The following is a 20239-nucleotide window of genomic DNA, read 5'->3' on the forward strand; positions in this document are numbered from 1 at the left end:
GTTCAATGTTTCCATGACATGTTCCAACTAGTTTATTCACTTTCTCACAGAAAATACAAATGGCATTAGACGCAGAAAATTTAGTTGCTTTTGAGAGCATCGCCATCCAGAAAAAGTGCCCAGTATGCAGTCAAAATGTGCTGCTTGCCAGGACTGAAATCAGATGAACATTTAACATAATTAAAGGATTAGCTGTTTAAAAAAAAAAGTGTCTAAAACATCCTTACATAAAAAAAGAAATGTGACGTAACACTAGCAAGACAAGAGTGGGTGTGTGGAGAACGTTTAACAATCCCAGTTTTAAAATGGCATACACGTGGGTTCTGTGAATAGACATTTCAGAGGAAGTGAGACGGAACAACACCTCTTCAACACGCTTGTGATCTCTCTTAGGATCATGCACTTAAAAAAAAATTACAAACCACCCCTTGCAATGTTCAGAACCTCCCCATGACCGCCCCCCAAGTTTATTGCTGAGACATTTCCATCCCAGCAGCAAAATGCTGAGTTAAAACAAATTATCACAAAAAAAGGTACTATGACAAAAGAAAAACTACATTCCCCAGCCCCCGCCGAGTCCATTCATAGAGCTTCTGCTACCACCGCCTCCTCCACTGCCATAGTAACTGCTTCCCATTCCGCCCTGGTTACCTAACAAGAGTGACAAAATACATACTATAGGACCACAGAGCTTTATCACATCCGACAACATTGAGTTTTATTGCAAATGCATCATAGTAACAGAGGGAACTCACTGTAGTCACTGTAGCCGCCCATGTTTCCTTGGCTACTGTATCCACTAGAGTAGCCTGAGCTCAGTTGACTACTGCTGTAAGACGACTGGCTCCCTATGGGAAAAACAAGGCAAAATGTATCAATCATATTTAAACCATTCAATTTTTTATATCAGCTATACTCACCCCCCATCATCTGGCTGCTGTATCCGCCATTACTGCCACCTGCTGTTGAGTTTAGGAACAGCTCCACATAGCGGTGCTCTAAAGGGTCAGAAGGACAAGCATGAAAGGATGGTTCACGCACATCAACTTGTAAAAGCTTACACTTACGCATGTTGGCTTTGTCTTTGGACATGGCTGCCACGGCATCCTCATGTGTTGCAAACTCCACATCTGCCTCCCCGGTCACCCTGCCATCAGGGCCAACCTCAATATGGACCCGCACCGGATTTAATGGTGAGAAGAACTGCCAAAAGCAAAAGTCACACATTTCTTCATCTGGACATAAACTTCAGCAGAGATGTGTTTAGTCTTACAATGTAGATGTCGGATTCTGTGGCTCTGTATGGCAGCCCTCTCATATGGACACAGTGGCCCGTTGTGCTCTGGAAGGACGAACCGCCGTCGTTGTACCGGGAGTCGGATACACCTGAATGTACAACATCTCTCGTGAGAAATTTTTTCTAATCTTGTTACCACTTGTGTGCCTTGTTGGCATAAAATTGAAAAAATGCTGCAATAAGTTATCACCAAAGCTGATTTCAGATCTTCGTCCGCTCGACACACCTCCTCCATATCCTCCACGCCGCATTCGGTCATAGGATCCACCCCGGCTCAGCATGTTGTAGCCGCGCCCGCTAGAGGGCCGGTCATAAGGGCCAGGTCTTTGCATGCTCATGGGCTTTCGCTGGGGCTCATAATGGGTACGCACCTCAGCGCGGCTACTCTTGAAGATCTCAATGTACCTATAGTATGTGCATAGAAATGGCATTGTGAGGCCTGGTTTAACCTCACATTATTGATTATGACTGTGGGCTATGCACAATCTGTCATGGTGTAGTCCGTCAAAGTTATGCTATGTTAATAGATAAGACTACAATAATAAGTGTAACTGTAAAAAGGACGATCTCCAAATGGATAAGGGCCTTGCACTTTTCTTATGGTTACCTGGATTGATTTAGCGATGTGATTGAAAACAGGAGGCCCGGTGTTGCTGCCATGAAAACCATTGTCCTGGTATTAGAGGGGCAGAGTGCTCCACAAGCTTTACCTGTGAAAGTGGGCTCCGTGTCCTTGTGCACAGCTGGTCTCTGATGCACCACCAGGGATTATCCTTACCATTATCAAACTGGACTGATGGCTTGTACTTGACACCTTTTGTTGTCAAAAATGTGTGAATGGACTCAATTTGGAGTTGTGCCTTAAGCACTGACAATGTGAATGTGTTCGGACATGGATGTTAGTGTGTTTGTGGTGAACATTACAAAAAAGTGTCAGGTTCATGTTGAGGGTGCACACCATAAGAAAAGCAATGTTTCCAGCCAACCAACCAACCATCCCCACCTGTGCCCTATTCTTTCCTTGTGTTTCTTTAGAGCCTTTTCAGCTATATCCTGTGAAGCAAACTGCACGAAGGCCTCCCCCGTACTCCTCCCCTGGATGTCCACCGGCAATGTTATCCCATTTGGCACGATTTCCAACCCTTCAACCCAAGGACAGATAACCCCAGCGGGGAACATATTAAATCACATGCCCAATCACAAAGACAAATGTCTCTAAGAGAGATTAAAAAAAATTATGGAACACTCTAAATATACACATCATCATCAAATACCAGCTCAATTGGTAACCTGCAACTGGCACTATTAAACAATACATTGGATTTTGGGGGTTAAAAAGAAATGAGGACAGAGGAATGGAAAGAGGTATGACAAAAGGCACTATGGAGGACGTTAGGCTGGTATCAGCGGGTTGATGAAGACAAATTCAAATTACTCTTGGTCCATTCTGTGCTACATCAAACATTTCATGTTAGGCTTTTAGAGGACGCAAAAGGAAGGAAACAGGGTCAATGTGGCAAAAGAGCATTTAGTCGATGGCACAGAGTCTAACATTATTCAATTACAATCACACAAACAATGTAGAAATGGAGAAAAGCTGCTTAGCCATAGTCCACAGCTCAGTTACAGAAAGATTGGTGATGGATATAGGACATGGATAGAAACACTGGGAGGTGGGAGGTTGTTTAACCTCTGTGTAAAAGGTCATCACATTAAAGATGTGCCGGTATGACACGCTAAGGCTACCAATTCTGACCATCAGTTTTATTATATTAGTTGAAATATCTAATATAAGACATGAAAGGGTCTCAAAAAGTAGGCATGTCTGGTCTGGACTATTCATTGAAAGCTTGAATCTCAAAATGTTGGTTTTGTTATTTTGGATACACATTTTCATTGGTAAGCAATGTAGGCTTTGCACATTAACAGTTGTAAAAGAAATAAATATATGACCTCTGTGGGACTTGTTCTTTGTACACTAGCTGTAGTTTTGCAGGTTGACTAAGAGACTTGTTCTTTGCTCAAAATAATAATTTTGTTTTATGGGAATAACAAAAAAATGTAAGAGCTCTGACAGTAATAAAAATGTAAGGGGTTTACATGCTGTGTACAAAGTGCATACAGACATCTCTTGCTTCCGGCACTACACCAAAGTAAAATTGTCCTAGAGTATTTCAATTAAGTAATAAAGGAGATGAACTTACTGGAATACTATAGATTGGTCAGAGTGAAAGAGAAGAGGGTAGCAAGAAAATAAATATTGGTGGAAAGGGGAACATAACTATTAAAGTCACATGAGGAAAACGTAATACCTGAGAAAAACTGGACAATCTCCTCCTTGCTACAGCCAAAGGGGAGGCCTCGCAGCCGCACAAGCCCATCTCCCGCTGTCTCTGGACAGTTTGGACCAGTGTGCTTCATGACCCAATCCATCTCCACATTGTTGGATTTAAACACTGAATCACACAAGACAAACAACATGGTAACACAAAGTAGTACTTGCATTCATCCAAGAATGGCACACTTTTGATATTTTGAAAAATGCACACCAGTGGGGGAGAAAAAATGTGTTTACATTTGCTGCCAATCACGCACTTTTTGGCCAATTAGGGATATAAAAGTGCAACCACAGCGGATATAACACCTCTGTCAGTATTTTTATATTGTGGATGTATCATGTGTACATTATCTGCATGTTGGCATTTTTGTAATTTTGCCGCGATCAATAAACGGGCCTCTGCCGATGTGGCGACCCACTTGTCATCCTGTCCTGTTTGGACGGATTGACTGTAAACCACTTTAGTTGTACTTTTTGGGCGCAATGACAAAGCATCAATGCACAGGATGCATTGATGGGGTGGAAAACAAAATGCACACGGAGATGGCCAATATTTGTAGTGTGCGTTTTGTTTTCCATGTTTGTCACTTCCGAACAGGCTCCAAGAGGGTTCACTCTGTGCATTGCCTCAGCACCAGAGCGTATTTGTTCAATGGTAAAATTAAATGACAGGAGTGAATCCTCTTGTCAATCTTTGTCTCAGTGGGTGGAGGCTGGGCTGCTTGCTTACATACACAGGGCTTGCCAACAGAGCCTTGCTAGTTGCAAGTGAGAAGCACGGTGAGGTAACCAAAATTAGAATAAATGTCAAAAAGGCAAGTATTCTGCTGTGTATTCTGGCTTCAAACCAAATGGGATGAAGATGAGCCGGACAACACAGACGAACAAGCAAGTATGCCAAAATCTCTGGAATGTCATGGCAACAAAAAGACAAAAACAAACCACTTGATGCAGTTTTTCCAACTGGGGAAAAACAGAACTTAAAGATGTTTAATATTTATTGAAGTGCAATTTTTTCTAAAAGAGATTGACAGTCATTTTTATATTTATTGTTTACTTATTTAGAATAATTAAAAGTACTTGACCTTCCAATTACGGTGGTAAATACTAGGGGTGTAACAATTTGCTTTAACAACGATTCGAGTCAGAATTTGTGTTTGCTAATGTGATTCAGGGACGATATTTTTTCAAGAAAGATATGGTCCGAAAAGATTCGGTGAGTTGAAATCGATTTAGTAACTTTTAGCAAAAAAAATATCAACCTGTGACTGTTAAATGGATACTGGACATTGCAGGTGAAGTTCCCTATATTCCTGTTATTTCTTGTAAGGAAATTAGGTATGAATGAATTATGAATACAAACAAACAATTAACGGCCAATGCTAAATCTCATTTGAATAATGCACAACCAACATATAGGTTTAATTAACAAGAGGAAACCTTTTCTTCTCATATGTTCAATATTCAAGCAGATTTCAAATAAACTACAGTAACCAACATTTTAACAGTAGATGTACCTGTTAAACTAATTACCCCAACCCTGCCATACGATCTCCGCCTTTGCGCCGCCGATGAAGGACAGCGAAATGAAATGATTTTTCATTGGCTACCAGTTGTGATGTTGTGGCGCCATGTTGTGTTCCGGGTGTCGGTGCGTTACGATAACTAGCTTCGCTATGCCTTCCGTTGTGTCGGTCGCGTCCTTTGTAGCTTCAAGTTGAGTTGTGGCGCTATTATTGTCTTGACGTTTGTCTTTGTTGTGACTTTTGCAATCGTGTTGTAACTGAAAGTTTGTGTTGTAATTAATGATATTGTTTTGTGGCATGTGCTTTTGTTATGACTTTTCTCGACCACCTTGGCTATTCGCCATTTATGTTTTGATGACACCACAGACGGGCAAGCAGACTTAACGTTTTACGTCCTTATTAAAAGTGCTAAACTTTATATACATCTGACATTATTAAATCCAATAGTTTCCTTTTACTAGTATCGATAAAATCTATTTTAAAATTATGCTTGATCGATACCAATCGATATAGTAGATCGATACCTATCTTCCGGAAACCACACTTGCAAAGCACAGACCGATGTGGTTGAATCTAAGGAATGTGAATCGATATATCAATTAATCGTTACACCCCCAGTAAATACTACTGAGAAATAAGTTTATTGCGTTTGAAATAGTTACTTTTATTGTTATGATGATATATTATTATTATATTATTGTTTAATTTGGGGGAAGGGCAGCACGGTGGAACAGGGGTTAATGCATGTCCTGAGTTCAATCCCGGGCTCTGGATCTTTGTGTGTGGAGTTTGCATGTTCTCTCCGTGACTGCGTGGGTTCCCTCCGGGTACTCCGGCTTCCTCCCACCACCAAAAACATGCACCTGGGGATAGGTTGATTGGCAACACTAAGTGTGAATGTTGTCTATCTGTGTTGGCCCTGCGATGAGGTGGCGACTTGTCCAGGGTGTACCCCGCCTTCCGCCCGAATGCAGCGGAGATAGGCTCCATCACCCCCCGCGACCCCAAAAGGGACAAGCGGTAGAAAATGGATGGATGGATGTTGAATTTGGTCTCAAAATAAAGCTGACTATATCATTTTTCTGCAATAAACAATATATCATCCAGCAAAATGTGTTATTGGCCCAGGTCTATTTCAGACAGCTCCATTTGACACATTCATACGCAAATATTGAAGATGAAGGACAAAAACCAACATTAGCATGTGGACAAGGTCAACAATTTCAGAAATGTGTTGTTTTTTTAATATTTGTGTGGATATTGCTCACCCTCCACATATCTGTGCCCCATAGTTTCTCTGTCCTTCTTCAAAGCTATCTTAAGGTCTTCTTCTGTTTCCAACTCGACAAACGCCTCACCGCTGGGACGACCCTCTCTCGTGGAGGTGAAGTGGACACCGCCGCCGTTGCCGAGCATTTTGACATCTGAAATAAAACCCATTCAAACCACTCCAGTTGCAACCAACAATTTACGTAGGAACACGCGCTTACCGTATTTTTCGGACTATAAATCGCTCCGGAGTATACGTCGCACCGGCCGAAAACGCACAATAAAGAAGGAAAAAAAACGTATAAGTCGCACTGGAGTATAAGTCGCATATTTGGGGGGAATTTATTTGATAAAATCCAACACCAAGAATGGACATTTGAAAGGCAATTTAAAATAAATAAAGAATAGTGAGCAACAGGCTGAATAAGTGTACGTTATATGACGCATAAATAACCAACTGAGAACGTGCCTGGTATGTTAACGTAACATATTATGGTAAGAGTCATTCAAATAACTACAACATATAGAACATGCTATACGTTTACCAAACAATCTGTCACTTCTAATCGCTAAGGCACAATCACCTCTGGAATGTCCTTTCTTTCTGCTGCTCGATTGCCCTTCTCTGCTGCATATTTCACTACGTCCAGCTTGTAATCTGCAGTATATGATTTCCTTTTCGGTGCCATTTTTGTTCAGTCCTTCTCAGTTTTTATAAATTACCGCCAATGTTGACGTGATCCATTTTAATAGCTACGGCAGTAACATATAGCATATAACAGTTAGCATCCCATGACACACAATGCACTTCTGCCATGACCCTCCCCCGCCGAATTCTTATTGGTTGATGTGTGAGTGACGATTGCTGCCATTTGCTTCGTTTCTTACGCAAATGAGATAAATAATATTTGATATTTTACGGTAATGTGTTAATAATTTCACACATAAATCGCTCCGGAGTATATGTCGCACCCACGGCCAAACTATGAAAAAAACTGCGACTTATACCGTATTTTTCGGACTATAAGTCGACGTTTTTTTCATAGTTTGGCCGTGGGTGCGACGTATACTCCGGAGCGACTTATGTGTGAAATTTTTAACACATTAACGTAAAATATCAAATATTATTTATCTCATTCGCGTGAGCGACGAAGAAAATGTCCGCAATCGTCACACACACGTCAGCAATCGTCACTCACGCCAACCAATAAGAATTCTGCGGGGGCGGGTCATGGCAGAAGTGCATTGTGGGTCCTGGGGTGCTAACTGCTATATGCTACTGCCGGAGCGATTAAAATGGATGGACATCAACATTGGCGGTAACTTAAAAAACTGAGAAGGACTGAACAAAAATGGCACCGAAAAGGAAATCATATACTGCAGGTTACAAGCTGGACGTAGTGAAATATGCTAAGGAGAACAGCAATCGAGCAGCAGAAAGAAAGGACGCTAGCGGGGCACATACCAGAGGCGACACAGAGGAAGATTTCATCGGATTTAGCGATCGGGAGTGACAGATTGTTTGGTAAACGTATAGCATGTTCCATATGTTATAGTTATTTGAATGACTCTTGCCATGATGTGTTGCGTTAACATACCAGGCACGTTCTCAGTTCGTTATTTAAGCGTCAAATAACATACACTTATTCAGCCTGTTGGTCACTATTCTTTATTTATTTTAAATTGCCTTTCAAATGTCTATTCTTGGTGTTGGATTTTATCAAATAAATTTCCCCAAAAAATGCGACTTATACTCCAATGCGACGTATATACACTACATTTCAAAAGTTTGGGGTCACATTGAAATGTCCTTATTTTTGAAGGAAAAGCATTGTACTTTTCAATGAAGATAACTTTAAACTAGTCTTAACTTTAAAGAAATACACTCTATACATTGCTAATGTGGTAAATGACTATTTTAGCTTCAAATGTCTGTTTTTTGGTGCAATATCTACATAGGTGTATAGAGGCCCATTTCAAGCAACTATCACTCCAGTGTTCTAATGGTACAATGTGTTTGCTCATTGGCTCAGAAGGCTAATTGATGATTAGAAAACCCTTGTGCAATCATGTTCACACATCTGAAAACAGTTTAGCTCCTTACAGAAGCTACAAAACTGACCTTCCTTTGAGCAGATTGAGTTTCTGGAGCATCACATTTGTGGGGTCAATTAAACGCTCAAAATGGCCAGAAAAAGAGAACTTTCATCTGAAACTTGACAGTCTATTCTTGTTCTTAGAAATGAAGGCAATTCCACAAAATTGTTTGGGTGACCCCAAACTTTTGAACGGTAGTGTATATGGTTTTTTTCCTTCTTTATTGTGCATTTTCGGCCGGTGCGACGTATACTCCGGAGCGATTTATAGTCCGAAAAATACGGTAATTCACAAACAGAAAAATAACCTACCTGAGAAAAATCTCTGCACTTCATCCACCGAACAGGACCAAGGGAGACCCCTGATTCGTACAACGTAGCCTTCATCACCCATTTTTTTTTATGTAGAAGCCTTGAAAACAGGACTTTTGTTTATTGTTCATGGAAGAGAATGCACAGTAAATCATGAAGAGTGCAGATGTCACTTGGTACAAATCGTCACAAAGGCACAACTCGTTCGTTATTAATTATTTTAAGAAATTGCATTACGAAAAATGCCCACATTGCTTTATTATCCCAATGAATGCAAACAAGACCAAGTAAAAGTACAGAAGCGGTAGTTTTGAACAACGTGGTTGGCGCCATCTTGATTTTTATTTTACCACGGCTAAAATGTAGTAAGACGTTGGAATGTTACTTTTATTCCTGTGCATCAATAATAATAATAATAATACGCAATACAATATGCACAGTACGAACATTTACAGTATAACATGTATAAAGATGCCAACTACTTTATCGGCTACACTCATTTGAGACGCGTAACCTCAAAAATAACGTGTATCCTGGTATACTACAAAGGGCTTTTCGTATATCACTTTTGAGCTGAAATAACAACATAAATAGTTAATTATAAAAGGTATTATAACGGTTTGTGTGTGTCTAATACCACACCGAGGTTGAAGAACAAAAGAGGCCCCCCTGCGCCATATGCCTCGCTAGTTAGCTTCCAGGCTAACGTTTACAATTAATAGGAGAAAATGCACAATTTGCTTCACTCACTGATAATTATATTAAATCATATACTCTAAAAAGATTTAAAAGTGGGTTTGGTAAAGTACAACAAAAGGTGAGTTAACTTACCTCGCTTATTCGTAGACAGAACACACCGGTAGCGTTACTACGTAGTGGAAGGCCTGTGTGATGCAGCAAGCTCGTTCAGGGTTGCCAGACTTTTAACTGTCGACCCCTTTTCGATACGAACACAAAACACACAGACTCTAACGCAACTGCAGTTCTTGGCATGAAACAACTAAACAATTTCTAGTACGTAAATTGTACAGTGTGTTCCTGTTTGAATTACCAGTAAATATGAAATAATACCCAGTCTGGACTGATATGCTCAACGTTGGAATAAAAACGTGTGTTTACACGCAACCTGGCAATCCCTACAAAGCGCCACAGTCTGGGTCCACGCCCAAAAAGGATGACGTAGTTGTCCCAGGCCCAGAATGGCGGGTAACACCTCCACTTTGCACTGAAGTCCTATCTGATCCGAAAGCTTGTTTCACTTGTTATTCCTCTTATTTTGTTGGGATTTTTGAGTATACTTCCATTTCAATCTTTTTCAAAAGAATACCTAAGTTGCATATTGTGTTGCTATAGTACCCATCCGCCATGTTTGGCCTGGTGTGCATGTTTGAAATAAATAATTAAAAATAATTAATAATGTGGAAACTAGTGTGAAACTGAGGATGGCTTGATTTTTTTAAATTCTGCTTGATTGCATTTACTGTATACTATCTTCAAGCATAACCTTTAGGTGACGTAATGGACTCTGTAAAAGTTGACAACTTGATGTGTGTCTTTTGGCAAGGCATTAGCTACTCTGAAATTGGATTTGAATCTGAGTTTGAAGATATCATTGTTGTACTGGAGTCATATATGTTGCGTTCACATACATTTTCAATCTGTTGGGCTTTTTTGTTTGGGTTTGGTTGAAAATAAGTACATTCCTATGACAAATGCATGCATTTTAGGTAGGCAGATGTGGGTTTTATTTGAGGAAACATTTACATGTTTAAGGTTTTTCGTATATTTTAGATGTTCCATATGGATCATTGTAATGCTATATTTGTTTCAAACATGCTTTACAAAGTCATATTCAAGAACATAAAGTTTAATATAATAAAATATAATCCATCCATCCATCCATCCACTTGTCCCTTAATAATATAATACATCAGTATATATTATATACTGTATATATAATATGTAAATATTACATATATGTTATATTTTATATTGCTACTATGGTACATTTTTAGTCTACTTAATACCTGCATTATCCTTTCCATCGTTACACTTTCCATCCTTTGAAATTGAGCTACTGTGTGGAACAATTTGTGGATCAATAAAGTCTGTCTAAATCTAAGTGTAAGTCTAAGTCTAATCCTCCGCCTTTTCTATGGCTCAACAATAACAGTTTTTTATCAGCAAAATAAAGACTATAGATAGATGCCTTATTCAGTGATGTGAGAAAAGGAAACAACAAGAAATAAGAAAATAATAAGACATTTTATATAATTAATAATAACTAAATAAATAGCAATACAAATATAAATACAAATCACAAATTATAAAACAATTGCTCAAGATGCACTCAAAATAGTAATGTCCATGTATTTGCAGTTAGTTTGCAAGAAAGCAACAAAACAACTGAATAACTCAACCAATTTTACAAACGGTCACCAAAGTAAATTATTTTAAATAAGTAAGAGTGAAACTGATGTGAATAATCACTGAATGGAGAACTGGGGGTGGGATTAAATAAATTATTTTCTTCCCACTCTCTTTCAGGCAAAACTGGACAATCATGAATTACATACTATACATTACTTTTTGCACTATATTAACATGGACCTGAACACCTGGGAAGAGCTTGCTCAGGACAGATCCAGCTGGAGACACACCGTGAACACCGGACTGAAAGCTGGCGAGGCAAAACTCCGCCAGCTTGCAGATGAGAAGCGAGCTCAGAGAAAGAGCAAGCAACTACATCGTGTCGCTGACTCGACTTATAAATGCACCAAGTGCAACAGAGACTGTCACTCCCGTGTGGGTCTGTACAGCCACAGCAGGCGCTGCATGACCAACTAAATCATATCCAAGGGGCGCCAATCCATTGTCTTCCGAGACTTACAAATGCCAACAACAATATTAATTTATATTATTATGTGTGTTCAACATTGTACTTTTTTATGTCATTGCCTGAAATAAATGAAAATGAAAAAAATTTAAATGAAAATACATCAATGGGTATAATGATCAATCATTTTGAGTGCAACTGTTAAAAATTAGACTAAATGTGATTTAAAAAATGTAACAATCATGACTGTCAGCGCATGTGAGTGTTTATGTTCTCTTGTAACAGTACTTGATTATATTGTCTAATCTATTGATCTGTTTGATTTAGCACAACAAACCCTGAACTTATCATCCGTTTCTCTTTTTTATACAAACGTGTAGGTCCCTATTAGTTTTTACAACATTTTAGAGAGGTAGGCAATAACAAATGATTATAATCTGGTTAGTGTTGACTGAAAACAACAAAAACATGTTATCATTGTACATTTTGCATTGTGGTTCCTCTCCTACAACTTACTACTAAAATAAATGGGGTAGGAATAATAAAATGTGATTCTTCATACAAACCCCGTTTCCATATGAGTTGGGAAATTGTGTTAGATGTAAATATAAACGGAATACAATGATTTGCAAATCCTTTTCAACCCATATTCAGTTGAATGCACTACAAAGACAACATATTTGATGTTCAAACTCATAAACTTTCTTTTTTTTTTTTTAAAATAATAATAAACTTAGAATTTCATGGCTGCAACACGTGCCAAAGTAGTTGGGAAAGGGCATGTTCACCACTGCGTTACATGGCCTTTCCTTTTAACAAGACTCAGTAAACATTTTGGGAACTGAGGAGACACATTTTTTAAGCTTCTCAGGTGGAATTCTTTCCCATTCTTGCTTGATGTACAGCTTAAGTTGTTCAACAGTCCGGGGGTCTCCGTTGTGGTATTTTAGGCTTCATAATGCGCCACACATTTTTAATGGGAGACAGGTCTGGACGACAGGCAGGCCAGTCTAGTACCCGCACTCTTTTACTATGAAGCCACGTTGATGTAACACGTGGCTTGGCATTGTCTTGCTGAAATAAGCAGGGGCGTCCATGGTAACGTTGCTTGGATGGCAACATATGTTGCTCCAAAACCTGTATGTACCTTTCAGCATTAATGGCGCCTTCACAGATGTGTAAGTTACCCATGTCTTGGGCACTAATACACTAATGCACTAATACACCCCCAGATGCTGGCTTTTCAACTTTGCGCCTATAACAATCCTGATGGTTATTTTCCTCTTTGGTCCGGAGGACACGACGTCCACAGTTTCCAAAAACAATTTGAAATATGGACTCGTCAGACCACAGAACACTTTTCCACTCAGGCCCAGCGAAGCCGACGGCGTTTCTGGGTGTTGTTGATAAACGGTTTTCGCCTTGCATAGGAGAGTTTTACCTTGCACTTACAGATGTAGCGACCAACTGTAGTTACTGACAGTGGGTTTCTGAAGTGTTCCTTAGCCCATGTGGTGATATCCTTTACACACTGACGTCGCTTGTTGATGCAGTACAGCCTGAGGGATCGATGGTCACAGGCTTAGCTGCTTATGTGCAGTGATTTCTCCAGATTATCTGAACCCTTTGATGATATTACGGACCGTAGATGGTGAAATCCCTAAATTCCTTGCAATAGCTGGTTGAGAAAGGTTTTTCTTTAACTGTTCAACAATTTGCTCATGCATTTGTTGACAAAGTGGTGACCCTCGCCCCATCCTTGTTTGTGAATGACTGAGCATTTCATGGAATCTACTTTTATACCCAATCATGGCACCCACCTGTTCCCAATTTGCATGTTCACCTGTGGGATGTTCCAAATAAGTGTTTGATGAGCATTCCTCAACTTTATCAGTATTTATTGCCACCTTTCCCAACGTCTTTGTCACATTTTGCTGGCAACAAATTCTAAAGTTACCCGTAATGATTATTTGCAAAAAAAATTTTTTTTTATCAGTTTGAACATCAAATATGTTGTCTTTGTAGCATATTCAACTGAATATGGGTTGAAAAGGATTTGCAAATCATTGTATTCCGTTTATATTTACATCTAACACAATTTCCCAACTCATATGGAAACGGGGTTTGTACTTCGTATCAGACATGTTGTAAAGAAGGAAATTAAAATATGTACAATATGTCATGTATCACATTGAAACTTTATACATGTTTAAAGTTTAAATTTAAAAAATATTTTCACTAAATATTAAACAGTTGAGCATGTACTATATGGACTGCAATAATGTAAACATTTTGGTTACATTACGTCGAAAATCGGATTCTCTGAATAAGTAGAATACGGAGAGGCACAGATTTGGCCGAGTTGTTGTCTTGAGCATGTGTGTGACGTCCCAATGAGAGTTGACATGAACTAATAACGCTAGCTACCAGTTAAGTTGGCCTTCCATGTCATGTCTTGACGTTCGTTATACAGCCTCGTGATATTGGTAAACCTAACATGACGTTATGTCCTTCCTGTTTGACAAGCATCTAATGCGGCGAATCGGAAGCGGGTATTTTTCCGCGAGAGCCAATGGGATGGCGAGAATTCTAACCAGAGGCGGTCTTTCTCAGAAACAGTGCGTATCGGGTTAGGTTGTTAGAAAGTTAATGGCTGGGGGAAAGAGAACCTCCTCAACCGTAGCTTCGGGAGAGTTTCTGGATTCCCTGAAGTAAAACAACGCAAATAGCCGGAAGGAAAGATCCTGGACGGACGTTTACGTCAACAACTCGCTCGTTAACCCACGTATCGTGAAAATAATTATGCAGGATGCAGTAGCCGGGACGGCAATGCTGACGGACGGCTTCGAGGACGAGATTGACTCGGTGACTCCTCGCTCCCCAGTGGCAGGGATGGGGGTAGGAGCGACACCAGGAGGAGTCGGGCTAGGGGGCATTGGGATTGGTGTGGGTGGAAAGAAAGTACGTTTGTACGGCGAACCTGGCGGGCCTTCCGCGGACAGACTGGATTTCAAACTGGCGGCCGCGGCCGTCCTCTCATCGGGTCCGGGATCCGGCAGCGACGAAGACGAGGTTTCAGAGGTAGCTCAACTAAAGCTAGGCTAGTTAGCTAAGCCTTGCCAGAACGTACGGCTGCGTTCCTCTTGCTTCTGGAGCTGGCGAGCTAACGTTAGCTCCTTCCAGGCCGCTGAAATTACGTAAAATTAACTCGGACCTTTTACTATTTTACCCATTTGCGGACATAAGAAGCTTACATAGTGTCTTATACCGACGATATTGGCGAAGTGCTGGACATTTGTTCACACTAACCAGCTGAAATGTTTTATTTATGCAGCTCAGGCTTTAAATGGGGCCTAGTTGGGGTGTAAGCAACGACGGCCTCGTTCGGTGCTGTCGTCTCTTAACACCCATCACAAGTTTGTTCTTTCCAGCCAAAGCAGATGGAAGATGTTCAGTAACCAAACGACGGATTCTGGCAGTTTATTGGTAGCTATGTTACGCGTACGACAGTTTCCATGTCATGTAAATGAGCCCCGCTCGTCCCACAGCTAACTTTGCGAGGGACAATCCGGGTTGTGTTTTTAATTGCGGAACAACTCGAATTTTCGACAGTTGCTGTTATTTTATAGGAAAATATACAATGTCATGTGGGTGCCGGCTTTGTGTCAGTTGTATTTTTTTCCAACTACATAATTAAGAGAGTTTATGTCGATAGATATTCAACTTCCCATGTGCTGGCAGTCACAGCAGGACAAGTGTGATTGTATTTCCCCATCGCATGTGAACACACGGTAGTGCGTTAAATTAGTCCACGCTTCTATAATCATCAATTTGAATTGTAAAATGACAATAACACATTTGACCGGAATGACTCACCTATAGTCATGACGCAAGTAATTTGACTTTTCTAACATTTATTCCGTGTGTCATATGATATGCCAGCGGCAAACATGGGAATTGAGCTAGATGGTAAATATTTGATTCACACAAACCTATCTAAAGTTTCAGTTATATACAATTTGATAATGTCAATCATCTTGCACATTGACTGTCACACGGCTACTGCTGCAAATAACTATTCTGTTGAACTCTTTATTGTTGCAAATTTATAGTGTATCTCATCAGGGGGGAGTACAGCCATAACAACTAGACAGATGTCAGCTGATGCTGATATTATTACAGCCTGTCAAAGTTTATTTTTCAGCTATGCAAAATGACAACATTGCGCAGTGTCAATACCAATGTATTTGGGTTAATTAAACAGATGAAAAATGGCCTAGGTTTAAAACAAAAAGACAATATACAGATTATATAATCCTGCAAAGGAAATGAAGGATGACAATTGCATAAAGACACCAAGGTATATCCGAAAGGCTGTGTTTGCAGTGGTGTTTGACTGCAGTTGAGATTTCACTGCTGTGGGCAGTAGCTAAAATCTGAGCCCCAGGATTAAACAGATGCCATTCCAGGCCTATCCAGCTCTGTGGATACCAACACTCTGGGAACTGTAGTTCAATAGTAGTGAAGACTGATGTCCATTGTTGAATGTAAAAGCGTTCTCACTGGTCCTGTGGCAGAATTCTTCCAAGTTGCTAAATTATCATTTTTACTTGCACAAATGTATTTAAATTTAGTGTAAGGTCACATTTTATCTTGGTATGTGTGGGATTTTGGATAAATAGTTAACTTCAAGTCATTCAATTGTTTATTTCAGCCAACGGAAATCACTTGACATTAAGCCATTTTTTGTTATTTAAAGTTGTAGACACTGGAGACGGACATCAGTAAGCCTAGAGGCAAATAGCCCCTATAGATGGAAACCAAAACTCAGTCCACTATTGTAGGTTCAACTCAAGGAGAGTGAAATGTTTCTTAAGTAAATACATCTTAACTGTCATTTGTAATCTGACCTATTTATCAGTCTATATAGCACTAAAATAAAGAAAAAAATACAACATCTTAGAAGGTTCTTTGAAAGCCAGATTGTGAGTGTTGCCATTAAAAGCTATTCTACACATACAGTACAAACAGTGCTACAAATGTAATTCATATCTCTACTGTAAACATTATCTGTATGTTTTACAAAACAGATTGAGAGATGACATGCAACGGTATCATGTGTAGATTGTATGGTTTAACTATGGACTAATTTCTTCTGGCCAAACTTGTTGAGTTTGAGTAAATGTTAAGCAACTAACCCACAAGGGCCAACAAGGCCATGTTGGGTCTGTGTGTAAGGTTGTAATTCCTTGCTATGGTGCTGCCACTCTTCTGTGCTTTTGCCCACCTTCTGCACATTGTAAGACTTTGTAAACAAATAAGGGCAGAAGGCCTTTTGTTTTTAGTTAGCCTAATTGTGTTATGTCAGATTATTAACATGACTGTTTACAATGGGTCACATGTGCACCATTATACTTATGTTTCACACTTTTATTTTCTTCAAGCTTTCTGTAAGATGCAAAGTCTACAAAACTATTTGACCTTTCCTTATGCTCATCTCGGTCCTTTCCAGGTTGAGTCCTTCATTTTGGACCAAGAGGATCTGGATAACCCCATCATGAAGACAGCATCAGAGTTACTTTTGTCTAGCGCAACAGACGGAGTTGATTTGAGGACTGTAGATCCAGAGACACAGGCCCGGCTTGAAGCGCTTCTAGAAGCTGCAGGTATGATTGCGTTGTCCGCCTTTATGTAACTTGACGTGTTATTTGTAGTTGACTATCACTAGCTGCGTTTCCATTGCAGTTTTTCGCAAAATAAAAGCAATATTTCTAAAATTTCGACAAAGTCAGTGTTTCTATTAAAGGGTGTTTTGGGTCATGAGTCATAATTCTCGTAAAATCTCGTCCCGAGAGACTCCACTTTGAGGAAGAACGACACTTTGCGTTTCTGTGGTTTTGGAACTGTAATTACAATTGCAGCCACTGTTGTTGCCGTGATTGTCAATAGAAGACGAAGGCAGCAGGTGTTCGCTCAAAGGCAATGTCTTTACGTATGGCAGCAGCCACGATTAAAGGTTTTTTTGGGAGAGAATTCTGAAAGACAAATTCACAGAGGAATTGTGGATTCAAGGGCCCCTTCAACATTGTTCAGGCATGTGGGTCTCACCGAGCCTGCGAGTCGGCCTCTATTGTCGAGAAGGGACCTACAGGACGGCCCGCTGCCGCCTCGCTCCCCCCGGCCAACCGCTAAGAAGCGAGATCAAGACGACCTTTCTGCCCTAGTTGTCCTGCATCGGCAGGTGTTTAAGTGCTCTGTAATTGCGAAGAAAATGTTTCCATCATGCTTTTGCGACACACTTTAATCTCGGAAGAGTAAAAATGTTTTAACAATATTTGAGAGGTTTTTCAAAATATGGGTGTTTCTATTACCATTTTATTATTGCGATATTTAGGTTTTGCGCATTTCTATGGGTAATGGAAACGCAGCTATTGTGGTGGTCCTTAATTTGTTGCTGTAATTCCTAAAACTTCCTGTCAGTTTTTATTTTTCCTATGTCATTTTCAAACCAAACAGACTGTCTTTGTGGAAAACGTTGGGCTGAAATTGCTTAAACAAAGAGCAGCTGCTGGTTCAGCAAGTGTTATATTGGTTTGAATATGATTTGTGAAATTTTGCTTGAATATAGGCTGCAGTCTAACTGTAAGAAAAGTCTATGTAGAGTAATCCATCAACCCTGGGTGTCCTGGCCTCATTTGGGTTTATGAACATTATGAGGCAGATTAACCCTGCAACACACTTGAGCCTCCACCGCATGCAGAGAGCCCATGTGAACAAATACTGACTAATCTTATCCTAGGTGTCTTACTCCTAGACTAGTCAAGTGGTTGTAGCATAAGCTATCATAACATTACACCTGTTAAAGTCATAATGAATAGATATTTTTAAATATATTTTTCTATTATATCAATACAGAAGGTTGAATCTACATTCAAAAGTTGTGGCAGAACCATCTAAAATGCTTTATCAGTATTGTAAATATTCACAAATAGAAAATATTAACAAAACAGCCTCACACAATAATATTTAAGACCATCACACAGGAAGTATTCCATATGTGGCACTAAACATCTCAACAATACTGTATAATAGATATACATTTTCTCGTAGTCTGGTCAATGAGACATATCTCTACTTATAAGTGATGCATCTATAACTTTTTTTATTATAAAAATGTCATACGTCAATATATTACATAGGTTAACGAGCGCTATTTATGTAATAATACAGATTTGTTTGGTTTCATGTCATGTAGGGGGTTAGGCTGATTCTCACGCCGTCATATCAGGGAAATTTAAAAAATGCAATGGGATTACCCCACTTTTAAAATCAATTTCCATATCAATTAATTTACTTTAAATTTAAAGATTTTGATATTAAGTCCATCACATACATCAACACCTGTCTTGCTGAGTTGAATACAGTAATACTTCAGGGTACGGGTTAAATTCGTTATGTGACACAGCTCGTACCTTGAAAAACTCGTTATTCCAAAACAGCGTTGCCCTATGAAAGGAATTACCGTAATTTCCGGACTATAAGCCGCACCTGACTATAAGCCGCACCAGCTAAATTTAGGGGAAAATACAGATTGCTCCATATATAAGCCGCACCCGACTATAAGCCGCAGGGTTTTGATGTGTAATTACCGTAGTATATAGGGGTTCCTGCTACCACGGAGGGGATTGTTGGGACAGAGATGACTGTTTGGGAACGCAAAGCGTCCCATTTATTAACAATACATTTTCAATCATTCAATCAAACTTTCACATCTTTGACATGGCGAACAGCATTCATGCAGAGTACAAATAATACAACGGTGCAAAGTAATACAAAGTGCTCGCCTGTACGTTATCAAAATAACCAGCCTACCGGTATATGAAAAGTCAGTCTTTAATCATTGTGTCATCGTCTTCCTCCTTCCCACCGAAATCCTCTTCGTCGGTGTCGGAGAAGAACAGGCCGTATATAAGCCGCACCGTTGTATAAGCCGCAGGGAAAGTAGCGGCTTATAGTCCGGAAATTACGGTACAATCAATTTTAATCTGCGCTTGTCCCACCGAACCACACAATTTTAACATGCCTTTTAAAAAGAAAAACACACTTTCAAATAAGAAATATTATATCAAAACAATACAATAGAAGGTAGTACAAACAAGTAGTGTAATAATATTGTACAACATTTACATTGGAGAGCAGAATTATTGGGTATCTCCTTCAGGCTTCTCAGTCAAACACACCATCAGGTTCTTTTGTTATCCAAATGTCCACTGTTTAGATATTTTTTTTATGTCCCTGGCTGGCTCTATTGACTCATTCGGCTTTAGTACGATGCAGTGTTGCGCTCGAACTGCCTCGCCAAGTGGGCTAAACGCTCGGTCATGTTTTGGATTGTTTCTTTCTTTTAATACAATGAATATCATTCGCTTCTTCTTCGCACTCTCCTTCACACTCATTTTCTTCATTACCATAATTTGACAAACAAATTAATGTAATGATAATCATAATAATGGATTAGATTCATATACCGTAACACTTTTTTTCCTATTCACTATACCAAGGGTC

The 20239-nt window shown here is 39.7% G+C and overlaps 2 protein-coding genes across 2 annotated transcripts in view; one reads left to right on the plus strand and one right to left on the minus strand.

Moving 5' to 3' along the window:
• Positions 1-17: 17 nt before the first annotated feature.
• hnrnph1 (heterogeneous nuclear ribonucleoprotein H1) lies at positions 18-9858 on the minus strand. Its single transcript, XM_062045699.1, has 11 exons — positions 9670-9858; positions 8839-8938; positions 6430-6585; positions 3610-3753; positions 2301-2439; positions 1488-1702; positions 1274-1386; positions 1068-1203; positions 921-998; positions 756-848; positions 18-651 (listed from the first exon to the last, which is right to left on the minus strand). The coding sequence occupies exons 2-11, from the start codon at positions 8918-8920 to the stop codon at positions 554-556; spliced, it is 1254 nt and encodes a 417-aa protein (XP_061901683.1). The 5' UTR covers positions 8921-8938; positions 9670-9858; the 3' UTR covers positions 18-553.
• A 4430-nt stretch (positions 9859-14288) lies between these two features.
• Positions 14289-20239, plus strand: part of ankhd1 (ankyrin repeat and KH domain containing 1) — a 37940-nt gene continuing 31989 nt past the window's right edge. Inside the window, exons 1-2 of the mRNA XM_062045696.1 lie at positions 14289-14755; positions 17187-17340. Coding sequence (XP_061901680.1) covers positions 14477-14755; positions 17187-17340 — 433 coding nt within the window. The 5' untranslated portion in view covers positions 14289-14476. The remainder of the gene's footprint in view (positions 14756-17186; positions 17341-20239) is intronic.

Source organism: Entelurus aequoreus, linkage group LG04 (assembly GCF_033978785.1).
Source record: "Entelurus aequoreus isolate RoL-2023_Sb linkage group LG04, RoL_Eaeq_v1.1, whole genome shotgun sequence".
Classification (NCBI taxonomy): Eukaryota; Metazoa; Chordata; class Actinopteri; order Syngnathiformes; family Syngnathidae; genus Entelurus; species Entelurus aequoreus.